This window comes from Phlebotomus papatasi, unplaced genomic scaffold (genome assembly GCF_024763615.1).
Source record: "Phlebotomus papatasi isolate M1 unplaced genomic scaffold, Ppap_2.1 HiC_scaffold_60, whole genome shotgun sequence".
Classification (NCBI taxonomy): Eukaryota; Metazoa; Arthropoda; class Insecta; order Diptera; family Psychodidae; genus Phlebotomus; species Phlebotomus papatasi.
The window spans coordinates 75361-98545 of NW_026604796.1; the positions used below are offsets into that span (position 1 = coordinate 75361).

The window sequence follows — 23185 nt, forward strand, 5'->3', positions numbered from 1 at the left end:
AATGCTTTAGTTTTATAATTTGGTTCCTTGTGCTGAAAAACAAATTTTGTACTATATTTATCAAGAAAAAAGCCATGTCCATTTTGTACCGGCGAATTGTCCAATTTGTAATACTATGTTCAACTTATATCACTTTACCCTACGTAAAAATTCTATCTCAATTTTCAACCGTTCGTAAATGTTTAGTAGAAATTCATAGTGAAGCGGATTTATAAAGAATTTATTACTTCACTCCGGAAGATTGATTAAATTTAATAAAATAAATTCTCTCAGTCAGCTTCGGGGAAAATGGATGTACTAAGTCGCGTAAATTAATCTGGATGTGAAGGTTTAGCGCGGCCCAAGTGGAAGGAAATCAGGGTAAAGATGGTCAGAGAGTGGCTGATTGATGGATCCCCGAAAAAGCGACAGTCCTCGCACACGTTAATGGATCAGTGTAGAAATCACCCTCCGTGAGACAACTATTTTTCACTCTAGGAAATCCACCTGCAGTGTCGTATTTTACTCATCAAAAAAAAAGCTCACCACTTGCGTCATTCTCTGGGTTAAAGTGCTTTTGTCACATTTGGCCATCGATCGAGGAGGGTGTAAAAAGGGGCGCTATTTTCGGGAGGAAAAAAAAGGGAAAGGAAGTACACCATAAAATGGGTGGCTGGAATTGTCACTGATAAAAGAGCAAACATCACATAGAGGAACATTTTATTGTGAGGCGACAGGCAAACAAGAAAGGCTCTTCCTGTAGAATCCCTATGCGAAAAAAAAATTATACTATAGATAACCTCCAAATGACTCCATTTAAATATGCTGCCTCATTTCAATAAATCAATTTTCAGTATTGCCTGAAAAAAGGCTCAGTTTGCAATATTGAGAGCAGTTTCAATGCTTTTTTTTTCGCGCAAGGACCCTCTTCAACAATATGCAACAGTTATTGCAGGAAATTTAAACGCTATCGCGAAAAGGCGGATGGTTAATGTATTGGGATATTTACCCATTGTATTTTAAGAGTTTTGCAAACTGACGAGCTTTGGAAGATCTCAGATTTAAAAAAAAATCTTGAGCGGTTTTATATACAATATAATTTTAGGGGCCTCAGTGGATCAGTGGATAGAGCAGTGGCTCTGTGACTGTGAGGTCGAGGGTTCGGGACTAGGCAGCTGCAGATTTTTCAGCTGCTGTAATAGTCTCGAATTCGTCCAGTGAATTAATGGAAGTAATGTCAATACATTGACAATGAACCGCCTAAAAAGAGAGGTTGGTATAGGAAATAAGTTTCGACATGCAGAGTTCAGTCGAATACAAATACTCATTCACTGCCCAGATCCACAAACCAAGGTTGGTTTACCGTGATATAAAGCGGTACTGTGTGTATCAGAACGCACACAGAGCACTGTGATATGGAGCAGGTTTACTCGCCTTGGGGGTTAAGATAGAACAGGAGAATGGGGAGTGCATAATGGGCCCAAATAAGTGGCCTGGGTGCAGCGGTTCCGCAAGGAATATAACCGACCCATAGACAAATCTTAAATCAAATCTTAATATACAATATTTTAAAAATATTGCTCAATATTCGTTATCTTTAAAAAGAAATAAATTAAGGTTTTCCATAGTTAAAAGCAGGCACTCAATGGGTCAAGTGGTAGAGTACTCGCTCTATGATGCAAGTGTCCCGGGTTCGAATCCCCTTTAGGTCACCAGGAATTTTTCTGGCGTTAAAGGTGTTCGGATTGTATCCAGTGAGCTTCACTGCACATGATTCCACCGGTATGGGACTGACAACTTCATCCCGTACAAGAAAAAAATAATAATGCATGTCTAGAAATCCCCTTGCGGGAAGGCCTAGTTCCTTCATGGAATGTTGTGCCAGCATTATTATTATTATTATAGTTAAAAGCATTTCTTGCAAGTCCATAAAACCAATCGAAAAAATGGTGAGATTATTTTAAACATTTTTCAAAGTATAATATTGAAAATAAGAGACGAAGAAAAGCTCACCATTATTTACTATTTCAAAATTGAAAATAAATTGAGATAAGAGTGCCACATATCGATTTTGCAATTTGGATTATCCGGTTTGTTGGACAGATCGCCTGCCTGTGATAAAATGAATTTTAAAAAAATTATTGTCTACACGGGACAAAATTGTTTCGTAAAATTGTTCGCAAATGTTTGTGAATTTTTATTGGGGACTTAAGAAATGCTCCTAAATCGTGTAACCTACAAACGTGTTCGCAAAAAATTGTGTTTTTTTTACAAACCTTGTTCGTAAGAGGATCACTTGACAAGCATCTTTTTTGTACTTTAACGAACATTTGTTCGTAAATGTTCTTAACTAAACACAAAAATATTCTTAAAATTTTGTCATTTGTTCATAAATTTATGGCAGACAAACAAAAATGTGCAAACAATGCTTGTAAAAGAACAAAAATGCTTCTCAAATGATGATATTACGAACCCAGTTTGTGAAAAATACAAACATTTAAGAACTTTCAGTGGGCTATACGATTTATGAGCATTTCGTAAGTCTCAAATAAGAATTCACAAACATTTACAAACGAATGTTTTACTTATTATATTGTGTTAAGTGTAATGCACATTTAATCTAGAAAATCAATTTTATCGTCCCCTTTTTGAGAAAATATAGCTAATTATCTTATTTATTGAACTCTAATTTTTTTGAACGATAATCTGATGACCGTTGGGTGGTAAAGGACTAGCATTAGAATAAATATATTTTCTGTTGTTAAATAATTGTTTTTTATATGAGTTTGTGCAATGAAAATCCAAAAATCTGGAACTGTGGAATAAGCATGACTAAAGGTTTACACTTTCATCTGAAAGAAATTGACTTATTGAGTTTTTCTTCAAAAACCTCATATTAATATCTCAAACCGTTCGGTCTCTAAGGTGTTTAGTGACAAACTTATCTGTCAATAAATACACGACGATTACTTTTAAAATTATAGAATTCAGTTAAAAAGTGATATAGAACATCAACAAATATGTCATTCTCAAAAACATGGGTTTGTATAGCTGCCTTTTGCAAGAGCGAGCAGTCTCAATAAATAACTTTTAATATCGTAGAATAAAGTTTTCTAAATGTTCCATAAAACTCTTATACTGCTTTCAACCTAGAATTACTCGCAAAATTACCCAATTTTAATTCACTCTTTCATAACGATAAATCTAACCCTAATTTCTGTACAATAAATTTCTCACGGGAAATTTTCCACAAAATTTACACATAATTTAACGTGGGTTTTTCCTTGAATTTTTTTTGTGAAAAAAAATTGCAATTGGTGTACTTTCTCATCCTGTTTGTTTTCCCTTCCTCGGAAATTTTCTTTGATGCAAGTCAGCCTGTGTTTTTTGTCCTAAGATTGAGACATTTCCGGTGTCACCTTCTATCTAGGAGGAAATGCTACTCAAGAAACACTTTTCACACTCTATTTGCATTTAGCTGCTTCCATTGACAAAGTGGTAGTAGAAAGAAGAAAAAAAGTTAAGAATAGTGAATAATTGTAGAGTATAGAGACACAGAAAGAGCTTTTGCACGGATAGGAGAAAATATAAAAGAGATATGAGTTGTAAATGTATTTTTGCCATAATTATTCAAATTTTCTGGGAAAAAAATGTAAATGGAAATTTTCTTAGGAAAAGCAGTTAGTGGCAGATAAATGAGTATACCTGAGGAAAAATTAATTTTCTTCATTCATTTGTGGTGCTAAGCCCTTAATTAGCTTTTAATCTAAAGAGGTTTTAGTGAGGATTTTCACAGAGCACAGATGTCTAATAATTAATAAAATTAATTATAAGGTGAATGTATGTATTGTATATTTTGTATGATTAATTTTTTTCAATTTTTCAAATATTAATTTCGAATATTTTAATTTTTATTGGAAATACATTTTATGTTCTATATTTCAACAAAATTAAACTAGTTAAAATGCATGAGAGAATGCCTAATGTATGAGATACAAAACTGTTAGCCTTTTCGAACATGTTAGCATTAAATCCTAATAATTATAATAATAATAATTATTATTAGACATAGGGGAAAGTGGGGCACCTTTGAATTTGGAAAGTTTTAAAATTGGGCATTTTACTCTTATTTTTAAATAGAACTGGACCTTAATGCCCAGCGCACAATAACTTTTGTTTGTAAACATGTTTTCAAAATTTTCTATAAGAGTGAGCGAGATGACTAGATTTAGATCTCACTTATGTCCAACGCACAATAACTTGTTTAGTAAACATGTTTTTGACATTTCAATGAGAGTGAGTGAGATGTAGATCTAGTCATCTCGCTCATTCTCTGGGAAATTTTGAAAACATGTTTACAAACAAAAGTTATTGTGCGCTGGTCATTATGTCCAGCGCACAATAAATTTTGTTTGTAAACATGTTTTCAAAATTTCCTATGAGAGTGAATGAGATATGAATCTAGTCATCTCGCTCGCTCTTATAGTCAGTTTCGAAAACATGTTTACAAACAAAAGTTATTGTGCGCTAGTCATTATGCCCAACGCACAATAACTTTTGTTTATAAACATGTTTACAACATTTTCCATGGGAGAGAGCGAGATGACTAGATCTAGATTTCATTCACTCTCACTGAAATGTCAAAAACATGTTTACAAAACAAAAGTGATTGTGCGCTGGGCATTACTCTCATTGAAATGTCAAAAGCATGTTTACAAAACAAACAAACCAGAGACACATGTATCTTAGAGTGACTGCTCTACCTTTTAATCCATTGATCATTTTGATCCATTGTGGTATAATTTAGTTCCACAAACCAATTGTAAAGCTAAATTACATTATGATAAGCTTCAATTCCTTTTATAAATAAGAGAAAAATCCATATTTAAAGATATCAAATTTCAAAAGTGCCCAACTTTCCCCTGTATAATTAATTCTATTAGTAATTCACTTCTTATTTAGCATTCGTCCCAAATCCGCTGATAAATCGTGGAAAGTTCTAAAAAAAGAAAGAAACCAGCTTGAGATGAATATCTCTGATAATTTTCTCAACTTTACTCACTCACACTCACAAGTTGTACAAAATGCAAAAGTCCATTAATACCACCCCGACTCTTTTTCCGGAAAAAGCTCTAGCTAAATAATGGCCGAAGGAAGCTGGCAAAGTACATCGTGGGGAGGAAACTGAAAATTTCTCTCTGGCCAGAATTGAGGGGAGACGAACGAGCTTCATTAGTTTCGTTAACGCTCTATTGATCTCTCTCCGAACGGCAGGTTTATTCTGAAAGGGAATGAGGACGGAAGAGGGCGCTCAAATGCTGAGAAAGGACTGCGGTAAATCGGGGATCCGGAAGTGATTCTATTTTATGATTTGGCCTTTAGTGTATGATTTTTTCACCAAAGCAACTTTTCGATGGATTCCTTTTACAGAAAGACATATAGATTGCGTAAAATTTAGTATGATTTTCTTCAAAAGATTTTTAAATTATTTATGGTTGTAAGTTTTGTGATAAATCAGAATAGGTATATTTTTTAGAAAATTGATTTTGATCAATTGCGATTAACAAAAGCAATTTTTAGGATTACCATAATTTTCGAGTTTGTTCATTCGATGTAGCGAGTGGAAATACTTATCTTTCTTAATTTTTCTTCATTTTTCTCTCAAAATTTAAGGTAGGAAAAGCAAATTGTTTAGTAATTCCGTTTTTCAATATTTTTCGAAATTATGAAATGACTGTGATGTCTAAACTTTAAGTTTAACTGCCTTTATACGTATATTTTTTAACCTGTCCTTCGAAAGAGTATTTTGAAGCGTCTCTGTAATTTGTATTAAAACAAAAAACAACTTATGTATTCATCTCTCGAGAATCCACCATTACTCACTTTTGCAGGAGTTTTCTTGATGGGTACAACTTTTCCAGCTGATTAATATTCTCAAAAGAATGTTTGGTGAAAAATTTCTGAGGGAGAAAATACTGAGCATCACTTTTCTTAAATGCCACTTTTCCTAGTCATTTTCACAAATTCCATTGATTGAAATAATATAACATTTTTGTGGGCACGGGAATTGCAAGGAATTATTTTAATTTAATTGAAGCGAAAAAGCCTCAGGAAAATTGCAAGTAAATGCCTCTTGGGAGTTGGAAAACCACCCTCAGAAAATCCAACTTGGAGTGCGATAAAACTTTTAATGTGACTCAAACTGTGCCGAAAAGTCCTTTAGAGTCTCTAGTGACACTCTCTTCCTCGACATTTTCCCAGCCATTCCATATATTTTCTCAAAGAAAAAACTGCAATATGAGACAGTTTGGTGCATTGAGGGGAGACATAAAATGGATTTTCCAACATTTACCCCATTTATGTGACTATATCTAATAAAATTATGGTCGAAACATTTGACTCCGATATCACACAATATTCGACCAACCTAAGCTGAGAGGATTTAGGAATGAAATCTCATTTGATAACTTTATGAAATTCTCCTTGACATTCTTCCAGGAAATTGTATTAAATTATTGGTCTTTTCGAGGGGGAATTTTTTGGGGTTGAAATGGGAAAAGAAATTCTGGAAATTTTATTGTCATATAAATGCATTTTTAACAAAGCAAACAAGCTCATTGACTAGATTTAACAAAATAATAGATTTACTGGATTTACTTTAAAAATATTTCTTGAAAAAATAACGATAGGCATGTTATAGGGTGAAATTAGAATTTAAAAATTTTTCTTTTAAAATTTGATAATAAAAATCAATTATAAATCCTTTTTACTTTAGAATGATATTATTACATAATTATTACTAGATTATAAAAGTCCGAAATATGTTTATCTGGAATTCCACATTGTCAGAAATACTTCATTTGACCCTAAATGAGTAATAAAATGTTTTAAAATATTATATTTTCATGATATTCTCTAATTAGTTGAAATTTAAAATCGTCTAAATTATTCAAAGTCGTATCTAAATGAGGAACACATTTATTTATAAAAAAAATTACTCACATATAAATAAAGTGCAAATCTTTCAATTTTAAGCTTGTAATATGCATATTTCAGTATAATATTAATTACAGCTCTTTAAAGTTATCAAATGCATAGGGAAATTATTTTCGAGTTCTTGACACTTAAGTGCCACTTTTTTATGAGTGTTCTGCATTATAAATTAAACTTGTGGACATAAATTCCAGGCAAGATAATGGAATATTTCATGTTTTTTGTATGTTATAAAATGTAAAACAGCGGAAACAGCGTCACAGAGAGGTAGGGGGTAACTAAGAATCGAAAGTTTGATACTTCGAACTGTTTAGCCCCTTAGTTGAAAAAATTAAAAATGAGAATATTATTTCAACGAAATAAATCAATTACTATTACTAACACTTTACCTTTGCACAATGAATTTGTTATTAGAAAAATCCTCGTACTGCTCGTACTCATGAGTCAAGGTGTTTTATTTTTATTTTTAAATTTATTATGTTAATCAGATGAAAACTAATTTGAATTCATACTAAGATCACTTAAAAAAATCTCACCTGGGCACTGCACACAAGAGTAGCAATTTTTTTTTTAATTTTATCAACAAGAAAATCAATTTTGATCGGTAGGGGAAAGTCGTCTGCCTTTAAATGCAGCAGCCTTCAAATGTTGCGATTTTTTCGTTGTTCTCAAAAGCATAAATTATATTCTATTAACAATTAGGTGGCTATCCATCATCATCACAAATCATCAAAAAATGGAGAGCCTAGCTCCTATTTCCTAGATGCTAGATCAAAAAAAATGAAAATGAGCTCTAAACTGTAATTTTGATGCTCCACAAATCATGTGATTTTTCATAGTAAAAATCATTTTACAAATAAATCTTCCATTGTGACACATAGAAGGTTAATCAGGCTTAATATTTCTGTTAATATACTTTGGTTCAGATGACACAATTTTTGTGGGTGGCAAAAATTTGCAAATATCACCCTGCAGCAGCCTTTAAATGCTAATGTCGTGTGCCTTTAAATCCTATCTTTCCATACATCAAAACATGTGAAATAGAACTCCTACTTTTCTCTGACGAACGCCATACAAATACTTATAACCTGCTATCTTGCTCCGGCCGGGATGTTTCAAGTTGACAATTTTCAACTTCAATGGCTTTTTCTTCCAAATTTTCATGTGCAAAACAGTGCTTCAGAAAAATGTGAAGAAAATATATTGTGTAATGTCTTTTGACTGCAGTGATGATTTTAGTGAGTGCGTTAGGCTTCAACCTAATCATTTATAGCCCATTTAGTTTTATTGATTCAATATTCTCAGTGAAAAAAAAACATTTAAAGGCAGCTGCCTTCGTTTAAAGGCAGACTATGCCAGCTGCCTTCATACAAATCGACATCACTTTTTTAATTTCCTCAGAAGGAAAAACTGAGGACTTGCAAGTGCTAAATGAGGTAATCATATACGCCGAATGAACAAGAGAATTTTTTGGTGTAGTAGGAAATAAAATCCATTTTGTGGATTCTTCAGAAAAAAATCTTAAATTTGGAACTCCATTTTTCGTTTGAAGGCAGACGACTTTCCTCTACTGTAAAGCCCAAAATAAACACTGGGGGCATAAATAATTCACTTATGCCCTAGACCCCCTAGACCTATCTTACGACTTAAGCCGAGAGACAACTTACTGCAAAATGATGGAAATGTACTTTAACTATTATTTCGAATATAATTACGCTAAGCCATCTCTCAGCTAATCCTCAGGTCTGTCGAGGCCAGGGCAGAGCATTCTCATACATTTTTTGTACAAAAAAGTGGTATATTTTTTCTTAAGTGGTTTTTTTTTAGTTTTGGTATAAAACCAAATGCAATCATTTTAAAATTTTTACCAAATGAAAGAGTATCTAATGTTATGTTATTAGCACAAAATTTATATTGATTGCACGAGGATAATAGTTCCTAACCTTTACGAAAAAGACGTAAAATTCGCAATTTTTTGAATTTTTCTGAAAAATTTAGAAAAATAGAAAATTAAGCGAATAACTCTGATCATTGATCCCAAAACCCGAGTGTATGATATTTTGGGCTGAGTTTTTGGCCAAATTTTTCGACCTGAGTATTCTCGAGGATCAGCCTGTATCTATTTTCGGCATAAGACTAATCGTTTCAGTGGCTAAAGTTCCTGCCGTTGTTATGAACCCCCCAGACTGATTGGGTACGCAATTGTGCCTTGCCCTTATGCCGGCCTCAGACTGGACGTTTAACCCAGTTCCCGAAGTTCTTAAAAATCTAAATAACAAGCAATTTTATTGATTTTTCAAAATCTATAGGGTCATTTACTCTAAAAATCCAATCCGAAACAACAATTTCCTAAAAAAAAAATCATGCATGATAAGAAATTAGAGGAGTTAAGCCAGATGGTAAAGCCTTATGCCTAAGACACACTTACGACTTAAGCCGAGAGACGACTTAGTGGAAAATTATGGAAATGTAGTTAAACCATTATTTCTAATATAATTACGCTAAGCCACCTCTCGGCTAATCCTCATGTCTGTCAAGGCCCTTCCCGTATGATACGAGCTTCAGGGTTTAGTCACATATCTTCGCAAATTTATTTCTCGGCAAGATTTTTGGGAGGTATTTGATTTAGAATTGCATCTGAAAGACAATCCGTTATAAAAAACTATTAAAATTTGTTGTAGTTTAGATTTTCAAAGCCCTTTCGGGAACTAGACTAAACCTCCAGTTTGAAACTCGTATTAGGGTGAGCCCTCTGTATAGAGGCAATAAAAGGAAGGAAATTTTATTGCAAATTTTATCCAAGGGAAAATAAAAAAAATCGACTCTTAATCATGTGAATCATTTCAAAAATTAGACCCAGTTTTGTAAAAATTATAGTTTTTACCGTTTTTACTGACAAAAATTTAATATTTTGCTGCTCATTTTTGCCCTGACAGTGATTGAAGCATGTATCGATACTGAAAATCGGATTGTCACTCCAAAATAAAATGATTTTTTTTCAAATTATTTCCTATTTTTTACTAATTTCTTTTGCAAATTCTGTTGCATTAGTTAATGCAACATTATTGCAGAAAATAATTGGTAAAAAGCAGAAAATAATTTTCAAAAAATCATCTTGTTTTAGGGCGATGATCTTCACACTGGCTTAACTTTTATATATTTTTTGTATTACTGCGGTTTTACTATAATAAAATAGGACAGTGAATTTATTTGCTATTAGGAAAGATTATTCGACTTCATTGAATCTTAAGAGATAAAATTCATCGAAAAATTTCTTTTGCTGAAAGAATTTTTCTTCTAACATATTTTCACGAAATGAAGCTTTTTTTCTCATCCATATTGGTAGAAAGATTGTTCCAGATAAAATTTTTCCAAGAGTTGTTTTTGGCAAATTTCCAAGGATGAAAATTGTAAAAACAAAACAATTAAAATTGGGGATATATAAGAAAAGTTGGTGCCAATTGTGAGATAAAGTAACATTGAGGTGAACAAGATAGTGAGGGATTTACGCTAGGAAAGTAAGGAATTAGAGCACCACCTCGAACCCGAAATCTTTAAAATGTATTCAGGATTAGGACGGTGGAAGTTGGACGAAAGAGAGAGAGAGAGATTTATCTCAAGGATTAAGTCTGACACATCATTGTGTAACATTCTATTGTCCTCAAACTTCATTATTAAGCATCCACAGACTTAACTTAAAAGCATAGCAAGAATATTCAAAATGTGTGAGAGAGATGTCTTGACTTTTAGCACTTGCCTCTATAGAAAGGTTTTCTTTTGTGTGAAATAACTCTCAATTTGCTTACGGTGAACATATATAGGCGATAAGAATCACATTCTCTGGACTAACTTTAGATTCTTTCTAACATGAGTTCTATTCAGGGTACGTCATCTTTCTTTTTTTCTCACATTCTCATTCACTTTCTCTCGGACAAACTTTATGCAAAATATTGTAGAACTGGGGGATATGCTAATAAGACAAAACTTTAGAAATTTTATAACTCTAAAGAAAGTGTAATCACTTCTATTTTTATATCAGACCAACTTTTATACAGAGATAAATACCTATTATAAAATGTAATGCTAACTTTTATACCAATTTTGTTGGAAAATATCAATATTTTCTTAATTACGTATATGCATACTTTCCAACCACTCAAAATCAACTTGTTGAACTATAAACTCTTCAAACATCCATTTCTCTATGAAGTATTCCAATAGAGGGTACCCTCGAGCAACCAACTCGGAAAAAAAAGGATGTAAGAAAGCCTTACATTTCCATTTCAGTCACTTCATCCTTCTCAACTCCCAACAAAAAAGTCCATTGATATGATCTCTGACTTTTCCGCAAGACTCATTGTTTGAAAATTACATTTTAAGTGGGCTAGAGGAATGGTGTGATGGGGAAAAGGAAAAGGATTTTCATCCTTGAAAATTTCACCCTGGAGGCTTCATCAAATTACAACTTTGGATACTATTTCACAGGGATTGAGCCTTTTTCCTTATAGTTATAAGCATCATCTTGGTAGAAATGGGGGAGGGGGTAGGATGTGTATATTCTCCCTACCCTACGCCCCTTGCACTCTTGTGGGAGTTTGTTTCAACGGGAAAACTTTCTCATTGACTTAATGAGAACAAACACATGACTCCAGTTTGTGGTTTATCCACTTTTCTCCCTCCTCTCAGACTGACTCACAATTCCTCATTTTCGCCAAGATAATAAATTAAATTTTTAGCCTATCAAATGATATCATTGGTTTGATTAAAGTTGTGATATTATTTATTAATTCAAGGAATTCCTCTTCTTGTGCACATGGTTATATATTACTTTAAATATAATTTATACCCTGACAAATTAAACAAAATTTCTTGTTCGATCAATAAATTTTAATTTAGATTGTTTAAATTATTTTGAAATAATTAAAGATTTTTACCTCATAAATTAAGCTTTATTAAAGGTGATTTGATTGCTTATTATTACGACTTTAGCATATTTCTCTACAATACTTCATTTTAATAGTAAAACTATTATATGCAAAGACAATAATTGAAATACATATTTGTGATATATCCGGTGTTGTATGAAGTTTTATGAACGACCAAAGAAGTTTAATAACCTAAAATCAATTAATAAAACTGTAATTTTTAATATATAGGGGAAATTGGGGCACTACCAAACACGGGGTACTACCAAACACTGCAATTTTTTAATCAGATATTCGACTTCAGAGAACAAGATTTATAGAAATTTTTAGGCATTATAGGGATACTTGTCCACTAAAGAAATGGTCGAGATAGTCCAAGTAGTTTAGAAATAAAAATTAGTGTTTGGTGCTACCCCGTGTTTGGTGGTGGCCCAGTTTCCCCTATGTACTAAATATAATAAAAAATATTATTGTAATAATATCCTCTCAAACTTCATACAGCCAACAAAAAATATTAAAAAAAAAATAATTTTAAGAGGTGATGGGGCAGCATCCCTCGTTTTGCGGAATTCTTGACCTTTCAAAATAAACAAATGCTCTTTGTCAATTATTTTTTGCGTATTTTTGGGTGTGTTACTGATTGCCTTATCAATTTAAAATGGATCATACAGTTTTAGAAAACCATTCCAGAAAAGTAAAATTGGTTTTAAAGTTCGCAAGTGTGAATCGTGTGATCTTTTATCAAGAATCATGTAACCACATTGGCAATTTAGAGGTCTTTTAGATACATCCAAATTTGACCAAATCGATTGAAGGATTAGCCTTCCGGAATATTTAACCTTATCCTCGAAAAATCCTAAATTTCTAAATTTCTAGTTATGGGTACCAGAGTAGAATAAACTAATTCAGAACCTGATTTAAATGGGAATGTTTTAAAACTGAAACTTACGCCTCCGGAACACATTTTAGCTTAGTAAAATTTCATGAAATCAAAATTCTTGTCCTTTTATTTCGGACACAGAATTGGATTGAAATAAATTTAATTTAGTGAAAAAAAGAGTGCAAAAGAGTAGGGTAAACAGACATATTCACAACATTTGAGAATATTGATTTTATGAAATTTTCCAAATCTAAAAGGTGTGCCGGAGCTATTATGAACATGAACGGAATTTCAATTTATCCGGAGCATAAAGAATCAGGCAATAAGATTATGATTATGTGTTCTAAAAAATTCGTGTATGAATTATGTTTTGAATTAAGTTATTCTACCCGATCTATGGACGAAATGTTTAACTGGGCCACGATGAAAACGATCAAAACATATTCGAAAATAAAATAAAGGTCGGAACCGTTTTCGAAATAAAGCAAAAATTGTATGACCGTAGAGTGAAACAAGGGAATTGGAAGAAAAAAATATGAAATAAGTAAATTTTTGGCAAGAAGGGTATCCAATACATAACCAAGATTTTAAAGAGATTTTGAACTTTATGCCCTTGCAGTGGAAAATGACGGAAATGTAGTTAGACTATTATTTCTAATATAATTACGCTAAGCCGTCTCTCGGCTAATCCTCAGGTCTGTCAAGGCCTTTACACTAGTATCTTTTTTCTTTGAATCGCTTGGACAAATAAAACATTTATACTATATCAGTCATCTGAAGTTTCCTGGACAATCAAGTGAGCTCAATTTAAAAGAATGTGTGTGAAAAGTGGAAAATTTATGCGATTGTTTTTTTCCCGAGAAATAAAAAAACAGCAAAACGAGCAAAACCATATTGGAATGAATAGAACGAATTATTAAAATATTCCGACAAGCAAATATTTGCGGAGGATTTTGTTTGTAAATTGACGATGATTTATTCCAACAACAGATGACAATTTTCATGCAAAAAAAAAGAAAGATAGAAAATAAAATCCTCCCAATAATCTGCAATTAAATTTGTGGAAAGAAATATTTATTTTTTCAATAAATTTTTAATTGATTTTTATTTTTCTCTTACAGTATTTCCTAATGTACCGTCTGCTCCAGGAATGTCCTGCGTCGGCGAAGATCGTGAGTATAAAAAAAATATTGTTTTTTTTATTTATTATGGGCATGAGAGAAAGTTAGGTAAATAGAAAGATGGGCGGAAGAAATATTGCTCCATTTTGGTGATTCGAGGGAAAAACTCATGAAGGCATGAGGGAAAATCCAACGCGACAGGAATAACTTTATACTCCTATTTCCCTTCTCAGTTCGGTGCTTTTTGTTTCTCAAGGAGCAGCTTAAGATCTTCTTAATAGGATTCCCGTCTACCAATTGAGAAAATTCTCTCCTTTTTCCAACACCAACAACAACTTTTGGGGTTCTCTCCACTGGTGTATATCTATGATGACGTGGATGGAATTAAAGTTTTTCTCCAACCTCCCTCTCTCTCTCTCTACTATATAGCATCACAGGGAAGAATTCTGAGATCGAGGCTCTTTGTCATCATTTTGCATGTGAATTTGATAAATTGAGCCTCTGGTCGACGCACAAATCACAAGAAACTCCCCAGAGTGACTTGCTCTTCTTCCGCTGGATGAGTTTTCCCTATTCCACCTTAAAAGTTATACTATACTCATCGATTTTCATAGAATTACCGTGGGAAAATCTGCTTGAAGACATCACGAGAAGATACATATTTTTGTATGACATTTTGAAAATTTTGAATATACGTACATCATACTATTTTTACAGCTCAAACGCTATCGAAAGTATAGTACTGGAAAACGCTCTACCTTTGGACGACTCAAGCTTCGGACAACTCAACTTTTTTTAATGCATCTAATAGATTTGATCCATGGCTCTTTTCAGGAGATATCAAGCATTGAACTATCTATTAAAATATGTTATTATAACAGGTCAAATTCATGTATGACGTATTGAAGAAATCAAGTTGTTGGAATTTTGAGTCGTCCGAAGGTTATGTTTCCCCCACATAATAATCCGTTAATTTTTTTTCACTCCGCAATATTTCCATTTTACCACTTCCCCCGCGCCCTCAGGATAAGGATATAGCCCAAAGATATTGGGGGAGCTGGGGCTACTTTGAGCTGTGGGGCTACATTGTTATACGATTTTTTGCATAGGAAACTGGGTTTTAACATGATGTAATTTGGATAGACAAAATAATTGTGGATCTAAATAAAATAATTGTAAAGGGCCTCAGTGGATCAGTGGATAGAGCAGTGGCTCTGTGACTGTGAGGTCGAGGGTTCGGGACTAGGCAGCTGCAGATTTTTCAGCTGCTGTAATAGTCTTGAATTCGTCCAGTGAATGAATGGAAAAGTAATGTCAATACATTGACAATGAACCGCCTAAAAAGAGAGGTTGGTATAGGAAATAAGTTTCGACATGCAGAGTTCAGTCGAATACAAATACTCATTCACTGCCCAGATCCATAAACCAAGGTTGGTTTACCGTGATATAAAGCGGTACTGTGTGTATCAGAACGCACACAGAGCACTGTGATATGGAGCAGGTTTACTCGCCTTGGGGGTTAAGATAGAACAGGAGAATGGGGAGTGCATAATGGGCCCAAATAAGTGGCCTGGGTGCAGCGGTTCCGCAAGGAATATAACCGACCCATAGACAAATCTTAATCAAATCTTAAATAATTGTAAGGACTAGCTTCATTTAGAAATAGGCGAAAATGTTGGATAACAATCTAATCCCAAAGCTCAAAGTAGCCCCACCTTCCCCTATAGCGATTTGAGATCTTCGGTGCCCCGCTCCGGAATTCATCTCACAAACCATCACCTTTATTTTTTCTCATCCTTCTGTTTCACCATGTTTTTTTTGGGTTTTGTTCGAAATTTTGTGTCGTACGATTTTTTTTTCGTTTTTGGATGTGTTTTAGAGGGTGATCTTAAATAGATAAATCAATTGCTGATTGCAAAAAAAACTTTGCGAGTTGTTGGAACTCCTGAACATTATAGGGGAGAAACTGGGATAGCAGTAAATGTGGAATAGTTGTGAACACTGATTTTTATGTCCACACTACTTGGACCTACGTCGGTCGATCATGTTATCAGTGGACAAAGATCCCTACAGTGTCTAAGTGGTGACAGCCAAGATCCCGGAAGCCAAGCCAAATCCCGAAAGCCAAAATCGTAAATGGGTAAAAAATCCGAGTAGCCAAAATCTCGAGTAGGCCAAAACCTCGAAAGCCAAAATCGCAAATGTGCCAAAATCATGAAGAGACATAATCCCGAACGGGTCGAAATCCCGAAATCTAAAATCCCGAATGGGTCAAAAACCTAGAAAGTCAAAATCCTGATGGGCCAAAATCTCGAAAAGTCAAAATTCCGAAAAACAAAAAATCCTTAGGGTCACAATTTCGAGTTGAGTGATTTTTTATCGTAAACAAACCGATTTTACATAATATTCAAAATTCATAACAGACGGAAGATAAACTTATACGATGTTTCATAAGGTTATCCGTAATCCTTATTGTTAGGCAACCCTAGAAAAAGTTGTTGTTAACTCGAAAAATATTAAATTTATTTTGTCGTTTTTCTAGCATTGTAGTTGTGAAGTCAAAGTTGAATTGCTCTTTTTGCTATTTTCTTCTTTTAGGTCTCCGTTGAATATGCTTTCATATTTCTTATCGTCCGTCCTCGCATCGTTAATCCAAAAGAAAAAAACACGGTATTTTGTCTGCGATAATTTGTCAAATTTTTTTTAATGGATTTTTCATCCCCTCAGTTGTCATTTAAATCCCTAAAATGCGTGTCGCGAGGGCAAGTAGAATAATCTTCTTTACAGATTTTTGTCACAAATTTACACGAATTTTGCATTATACCTTTACAAATTATTTCACTTCTTATGGTAAGATAACACGAAATATGTTTTTAAAACAAATTGTAAGATTTCAAGCATTAGAGGTGAAAGGAAAGATAATTGAGTACAGAAATATTATGAAAAACAACAAGAAAAATATAGAATATAATATTGATTTATCAATTTTAAAGTTTTGTTAGATTAATTTTGTAAGCTTATGCTAATAAAAAAATTTCACAGGAAATTCATTTATACACTCATTTTTTTAAATGCGCAAATTAGTCCTCTTCAAAAAAAACATGAAACAAATACTGCAAATGACTTTATTTTTTTATGTTAACAATTTAGTTTCTTTTATTTTTGTTTGCAAAGTTTGGCTTGTATTCACACATATTATATTGTTAAAAAAAGCTCTCCACTTGGTGCAATTGTTCCTATTCGGATGCCAACGAAAGAGCACAAAAACACAATAACTTCTCAATTTGGAAGAAACTTTATGCTTGAAAATAGTAAGAAAGAGATTTTTTTTTTAAATGATACAATACAAAGTTTTGTCTCATTTTTCCTTAGTTTACAATTTATGGTATTGTACACCATTAAGTATATTTTTTTACCTTTCTTTAAAGCAACACATGTTTCGTTTGTAAATTTACTGTTTTCATATGTAGTCTAATTGCAATCATATTTGTGTCAAATCATGCAATTTTAACTTGCATTATTGATGCAGTATTGATTAGTCCTCAAGTTTTGACCTAAAATTAGGCCATATCCAAATCATTATGAAGTTAGTTCTTTATAGAACTTTACATAATTCGGATTTTTCTTTTTATTTTATAAAATTTGCAATATTATCCTGTGACTACATTGTTCTAAAACAAAAGGGGTGGCAAAGCGTCCTAGACTTTGCGAGCTGCTCGAACTCCCGAGAAGGAGCTGTGCCTTATATTCATTTTCGCAAATTTTTCTGGTGCATATAAAATTACTACCTCCAAAACATTTCCAAAAATGAACGAAATCGCCAGGGCCAATTTTTTGCAAAGTTCGAAAAACCTCATTTTTGGCCTTGTTTTTGGGGGATAGGGAACACATGAAAGGGGAGGTGGGGGAAATAAAGAGGTTGGGTTCGAGATAACGTCATTTGAGGAGGGGTCATCAAAGACCGGAAGTTGATATCTCATACCGTTTAAATTTTATATGGGTCAAAAGACTGAAAAAGTGTGAAAAATAGTATTTTCAGAATAAATCTATTACCGTTACTTTCCCGATCCATCACCGATTATGGCTAATGCAGTCGGGTTCAGAATTAAAAGATCTTTCAAAAAAGTCCAAATTTAACGAAATCCGTTGAAAATTAGGCCCTCCAGGGTGGTTGACCTTTGACCTTGAATAATTCAAGATGGCGATTTTTCCGGTGATAGGTGTACAAGGATAAAATGTTCGGTTAGACTACCTCCAAAACATATCCAAAAATGGAAGAAATCACCAGGACCAATTTTTTGCAAAATCAAAAAACATGTTTTTTGAGGGGATAGAAGGGGTGGAGGGTAATTTGGGTAAGTTAGTTAGATAGAGAATGTGGACTTGTGGGAGGTCACCGAAGACCAAAAATCAATATCTCTTACCGTTTGGCAGCCAGGATGAAGAGAAGTTGAAAAAAAAAACAATTGTTAAAACTGCTCTGTCTTTGAGGTCGAGCAGTTAAAAAAACACGATTGTTGAAACTGCTCTCTCTTGTAGTTCGAGCAGTTAAAAAAGAATAATCAAAATAGTTTAATTCGAAAATTCTTCTCATTCTCTGATGCTATTCTCTCATGTGGAAATATTTATGCTGGAAACCTGTGCATTTTCCTCGATTAAACCGTCCAATTAGAGATTATTTTTTCCTGGTGGAATTTTTTTTAATTATTAAATGAAAATAAAAACAATGTTACCTTCCGTATTGCACGGCACTCTGTGCATGCGTATATTATTTTATAGTTTTTTCAAAACATGAACTACATTTTCCACTCTGAGTTTATTTCATCTCGGAAAATAATATGAAAGTCAGTGGTTGAATGTGTTTTCAACTCATCCAACTCAATTAGAGGTAAAAAGTTTTTAGAAGAGTTTATGAAAATTTTCCTCACTTCCTCTATAAATTGTTTTTGCATTTTATTAAATGATTTTTTCTCTGTGTTTAAAGATAAAATTAAATTGAAATAAAATAATTGTTGACGATTGGACTATATTCCGTTATTCTGGAGAGAGAGAACGGAAAGAGATAACTAGAAAAGGCTTTCGGCAAATGTTAATATTGGGCTAGACAATATCAGATGGTGATTGACGATATCCCAACCCCCCCCCCCCCTTCTGCCTTATAACTCCAAATTTTGTTTGATATTGGAGGTCGGAAACTATGCCAGTTTTGTAAAATGCTCGAATTCGTGATTTGAGGCATTAGGGTAATTGTCCGAAGTCTTAAGTTGAAATGCAATATTTTTAATTCATATTTATATTTTTTGTTACTTCCTTTTCGGGAAGGTTGTGTGGAACCTTGAAAACTAGTTTATCATCTATGTTTTCTTTAAATCACTTCCTAAAATATTGAAAAAATAATAAAAAGGGACAGATAATCCTAACCGGCTTATGTAGGTGAGATTCTTAATTGCAAATTCGATTTAGAGCTGAAGTTGGGAGACGCCATTCAGTTATCTTGAATAAAATTCGTGAAATTATACAAATTTTGTATTTAAACCAAAATATCAAGGATTTGGATGAACTGACAGAAAAGTGTTATATGGGTGAAATGTAGACCAGAATGTTCTCTATAATTTTCCCATAGAACATGATCTCATCGATTACTCAGAAGCCAAGATAATCGAGGTTTTTTGTTTCTTAACTCGTTTTTTCATCCAGAGTGCCCCAAGTGTTCATTTGTTGAACTTCAACTATATCAAAGAATTGTTGTATTTTGTGGGACTTTCCATTTAAAACCCTATTTTAAGTGGCTTGGTGGAGTAGAGGCAGTCAAATTGGCATCTGAGTGATATCAAAGCGTTATTATGGGAAAAATCAATTTTTTCACACTTAAACGGCAAAATCGGAGTGATAGCGTAGTCTGAGCGGAAAATGATTTATAGACGAAATGTAGAGACAAATGTCCTCTATAATTATGTCGAAGTAATCATCAAAATAGGTTCAGCGACAGTCGAGATAATTGAGGTTATGTGATATTGAAATTGGTTTTTCGACTGTGTCGCCCCTGGTGTTGGTCCCACGAAGTTCAAATATTCTAGAAAGTTGGAGCATTTGGTGAGATCTTTCGTTTAAGCCCTCATTCATCAAAATCGGTCACATAGAACCGGAGATATGATTTTTTGAATTTCGTGAACTTTGACCCCTCATATCTCCGGTTCTGTTTTAACCACAGCGCACATTTGCATCATTTTGGAAACGTCCTAGACTGGACTACAACATACTAAAATTTCATTAACTTGCACAATGCCGTTTTTGAGAAAAATGACTTTGAATTTCGATGAATTTTGACGCTATCACAGCGCCACCTGTGGTGACTTTTTGAACTTCCATCTGAAAGTGCTCATCGAGACGAAACCAAAAAGGTAAAATTTATGTCGATATGTTAATTAGAACCGGAGATAGAGGCCGGTCAATGTTCGAACTTTGACCCCTTATAGCTCGGGTCAGGGGTTATGGATTGACTTAAGGTTTTTTTTGTTTGATAGGTATAATCAACGGCTACAACATACTAAAATTTCAGCCCGATTGCATAAGGAATTTTTGAGTTATTTAACTTTTAAGATTTAAAAATTTTCTTTTTAATAATAGTGCCCCTAGCGGTGGTTTTATGAACTTTCGATGTTAGAAGAGGAAGTGGCATTTCACGAGAGCTTTCCAAAAAGCCCTCATTTTTTAAATTCTGACAATTAGAACCGGAGTTATGGCCATTTTAAGAATTTTTTTTTGGACCCTTATAGCTCGGGTCAGGGGGGTCGGGGGACCTTAATTTTGGTATTGATGAAAAGCTCTAAGGCCCAGCTATAACATACTAAAATTTGAGCCCGATCGATGCCATAGGGGCTGAGCTATTGAGAAAACAAAAAAAGGGGGGTCTTCAAAATGGCGGAAGGAGGGGTGGGGGGTGGGGGATCAATGCACCAAGTTGCAATTTTCATGCGATATATAACCTTTGCCGAAAACCGCAAGTCGATATCTTTTTTAGTTTAGGAGCTATTAAGCTCCAAAGAGCGGCCGGCCGGCCGGCCGGGAACGTAACTTAGCCCCCCATATATTCGTGATCAGGAAGTGGCGAAACACATTTTGGCCAAGTTTGAGCGCGATCGGAGGACATGAAATTTTGTTAGGATTATAGTAGGTGAGATTGCTAAGAATCTCACCTAATATGGGCATTGCTTTGGGTAGTATTCCGGCCACTTTGATTGAAATTCCGGCCACCTTTCTTGTGGCGACTTTTGTAACGCAACGGATAGAAAATTTCAAAACGTCAAACGAAACGAGTTTAATATTTAATTTAATACGTTTATATGACACACAAGCCCTGAGATCTTCCGTGTAATTTGTCCTGAAGACCTGAAGAGTAGCATCTCAAATTTACGCGCAGATTCCTGTAGCAATTTGCCTTCCTGAACTCTTCTAAGGCCTTTTCCACATCATCTTTTTCATAGAAGCGATGGTTTTTTTCTCTGGACATTGTAGAACTCAGCAATTGAAAAAAAAACATAAAATTAATAAGAAAATTAGGAAAGCAAAAGATGTTGCCGGAATAGGCACACTAGCTCACCGGAGAGACGCTCACAAAGTATATACTTTTTTACGCGAAATACAGGATCCAGCTGGGATATTTTACCTGAAATTTAAAGATTGATTCATTATTAACATAAACAGAAACAATCTTTAATGAAAACTAATCAATTTTCATGAAAAACACCAAAGGAAAACCTTTTGCACTTCACCACAAATCAGAAGACTGCTAGAAACACAATCGATCTGTCACATTTTTTGTAATACTTAAGACTTTCCACACTGAGATTTACAACGCAATTTAAATTCAAATTATACCTAAAATTTAACGGTCTTTGTGTTAATACATCCTAAAATGAATAAATATTTAAAATCAAAATGAATTCATTGACTATTCGAAGATTACACACATAATTTTAATTAATTTATTTGCATGGCCTGAATTACACTCAAAGTGGCCGAAATTAGACGCTGGCCGAAATTTGGCACACTTACCCTATATTAAGAGAATTATTTAGTTTAAAAATTCAACTCTTGGAGAAAAACACAGTCTTCACGAGTTTCAGAACTTTACAAAGTATTTTCCATTGCAAAATTTGTTAGATTTGAACCAATTTGTAAATATCTCAAAAGATTATCCAAAAAATTTGGAATAATACAACTGAATTTTGAATGAAATACTACAGCTGGTAAAAGTAGACGGATTTTCCAGTCTCTCATCTGGAGAGGGCTCATTTCCATTCCGCTCTAGGATGAGATTACTATATGCATAAATAGCGTAAGCAGTCCTTCGGTCTCGCATAACTCGCCGGCAGCCCATTATTGAAGTAGAGTAAAGGATCTGTCAGGTTCCAAGTCCTCGGTTAGGGAGAGATAAAGGCTATTCTGAGCTGTGGGGTACATTGTTATACGATTTTTTTTGCATATTTCTAAAAGAAACTGTGTTTTATCATGATGTGATTTGGATAGAAAAAACATTTGTAGGTCTAAATAAAATAATTTTCAGGACCAGTTTCATTTAGAAATAGGCGAAAAATCATATATCAATGTACACTGAGAAAAAAAGAGGGTGCGATTAACTTCTTTTCCTCATAACTTTAACACTTTTTAGGTGTAAAAATATATCAACATTTTTTAATGTTAATTTTACACTTTTTTAAGGGTAAAATTAACATAAAAAAAGGTAACTTTAACCCCCAATACACCTAAAAAGGGTAATATTTACACCGATTTCGGATCAATACTGCAGGGTAAAATAAACATTTCCGGAATGTTATTTTAACCTTTTTGGATTTCTCTCAGTGTAGTTCCAGAGCTGAATCACTGCTAGCCTCACTGCTCCCTATCAGGTTCGAGTTATCTATTTATAATACTTTATTGGAACCTATTTAGACTAGTCAGGGATTTTTCAAGATCTTTACAAATAACCAAAAAAATGCACTTATTCTGTTGAAAAATACTCTCTCTAGAGCATTAGCATCTGAGATTACTTTCTAGAGTTCTAAAGACGAAATGTCCGCCTAGGTAACTTCTAAAACATATCCAAAAACGGAAAACGGAAAAAAATCAAATCACATTTTCGAGCTAAACCAAGAAACATGATTTTGAAGGGGTGGGAGAAAATGAGGATTATGTTAATGAAGGGCTATGTATCGACTTATAGGGGAGGTCCCAAATCACTATCTTTAACCGCTTGCTCTCTAGTGTTGGCAACGTCTGGACGCACA

General features: G+C 33.7%; 1 protein-coding gene across 3 annotated transcripts in view; it reads left to right on the forward strand.

The window, feature by feature from the left end:
• Positions 1 to 23185, forward strand: part of LOC129809323 (atypical protein kinase C-like) — a 90057-nt gene that overhangs the window by 52657 nt on the left and 14215 nt on the right. For all 3 annotated transcript variants that reach the window (XM_055859140.1, XM_055859141.1, XM_055859139.1), the window contains exon 4: positions 13899 to 13949. In XM_055859140.1, the coding sequence (XP_055715115.1) occupies positions 13899 to 13949 (51 nt within the window). The remainder of the gene's footprint in view (positions 1 to 13898; positions 13950 to 23185) is intronic.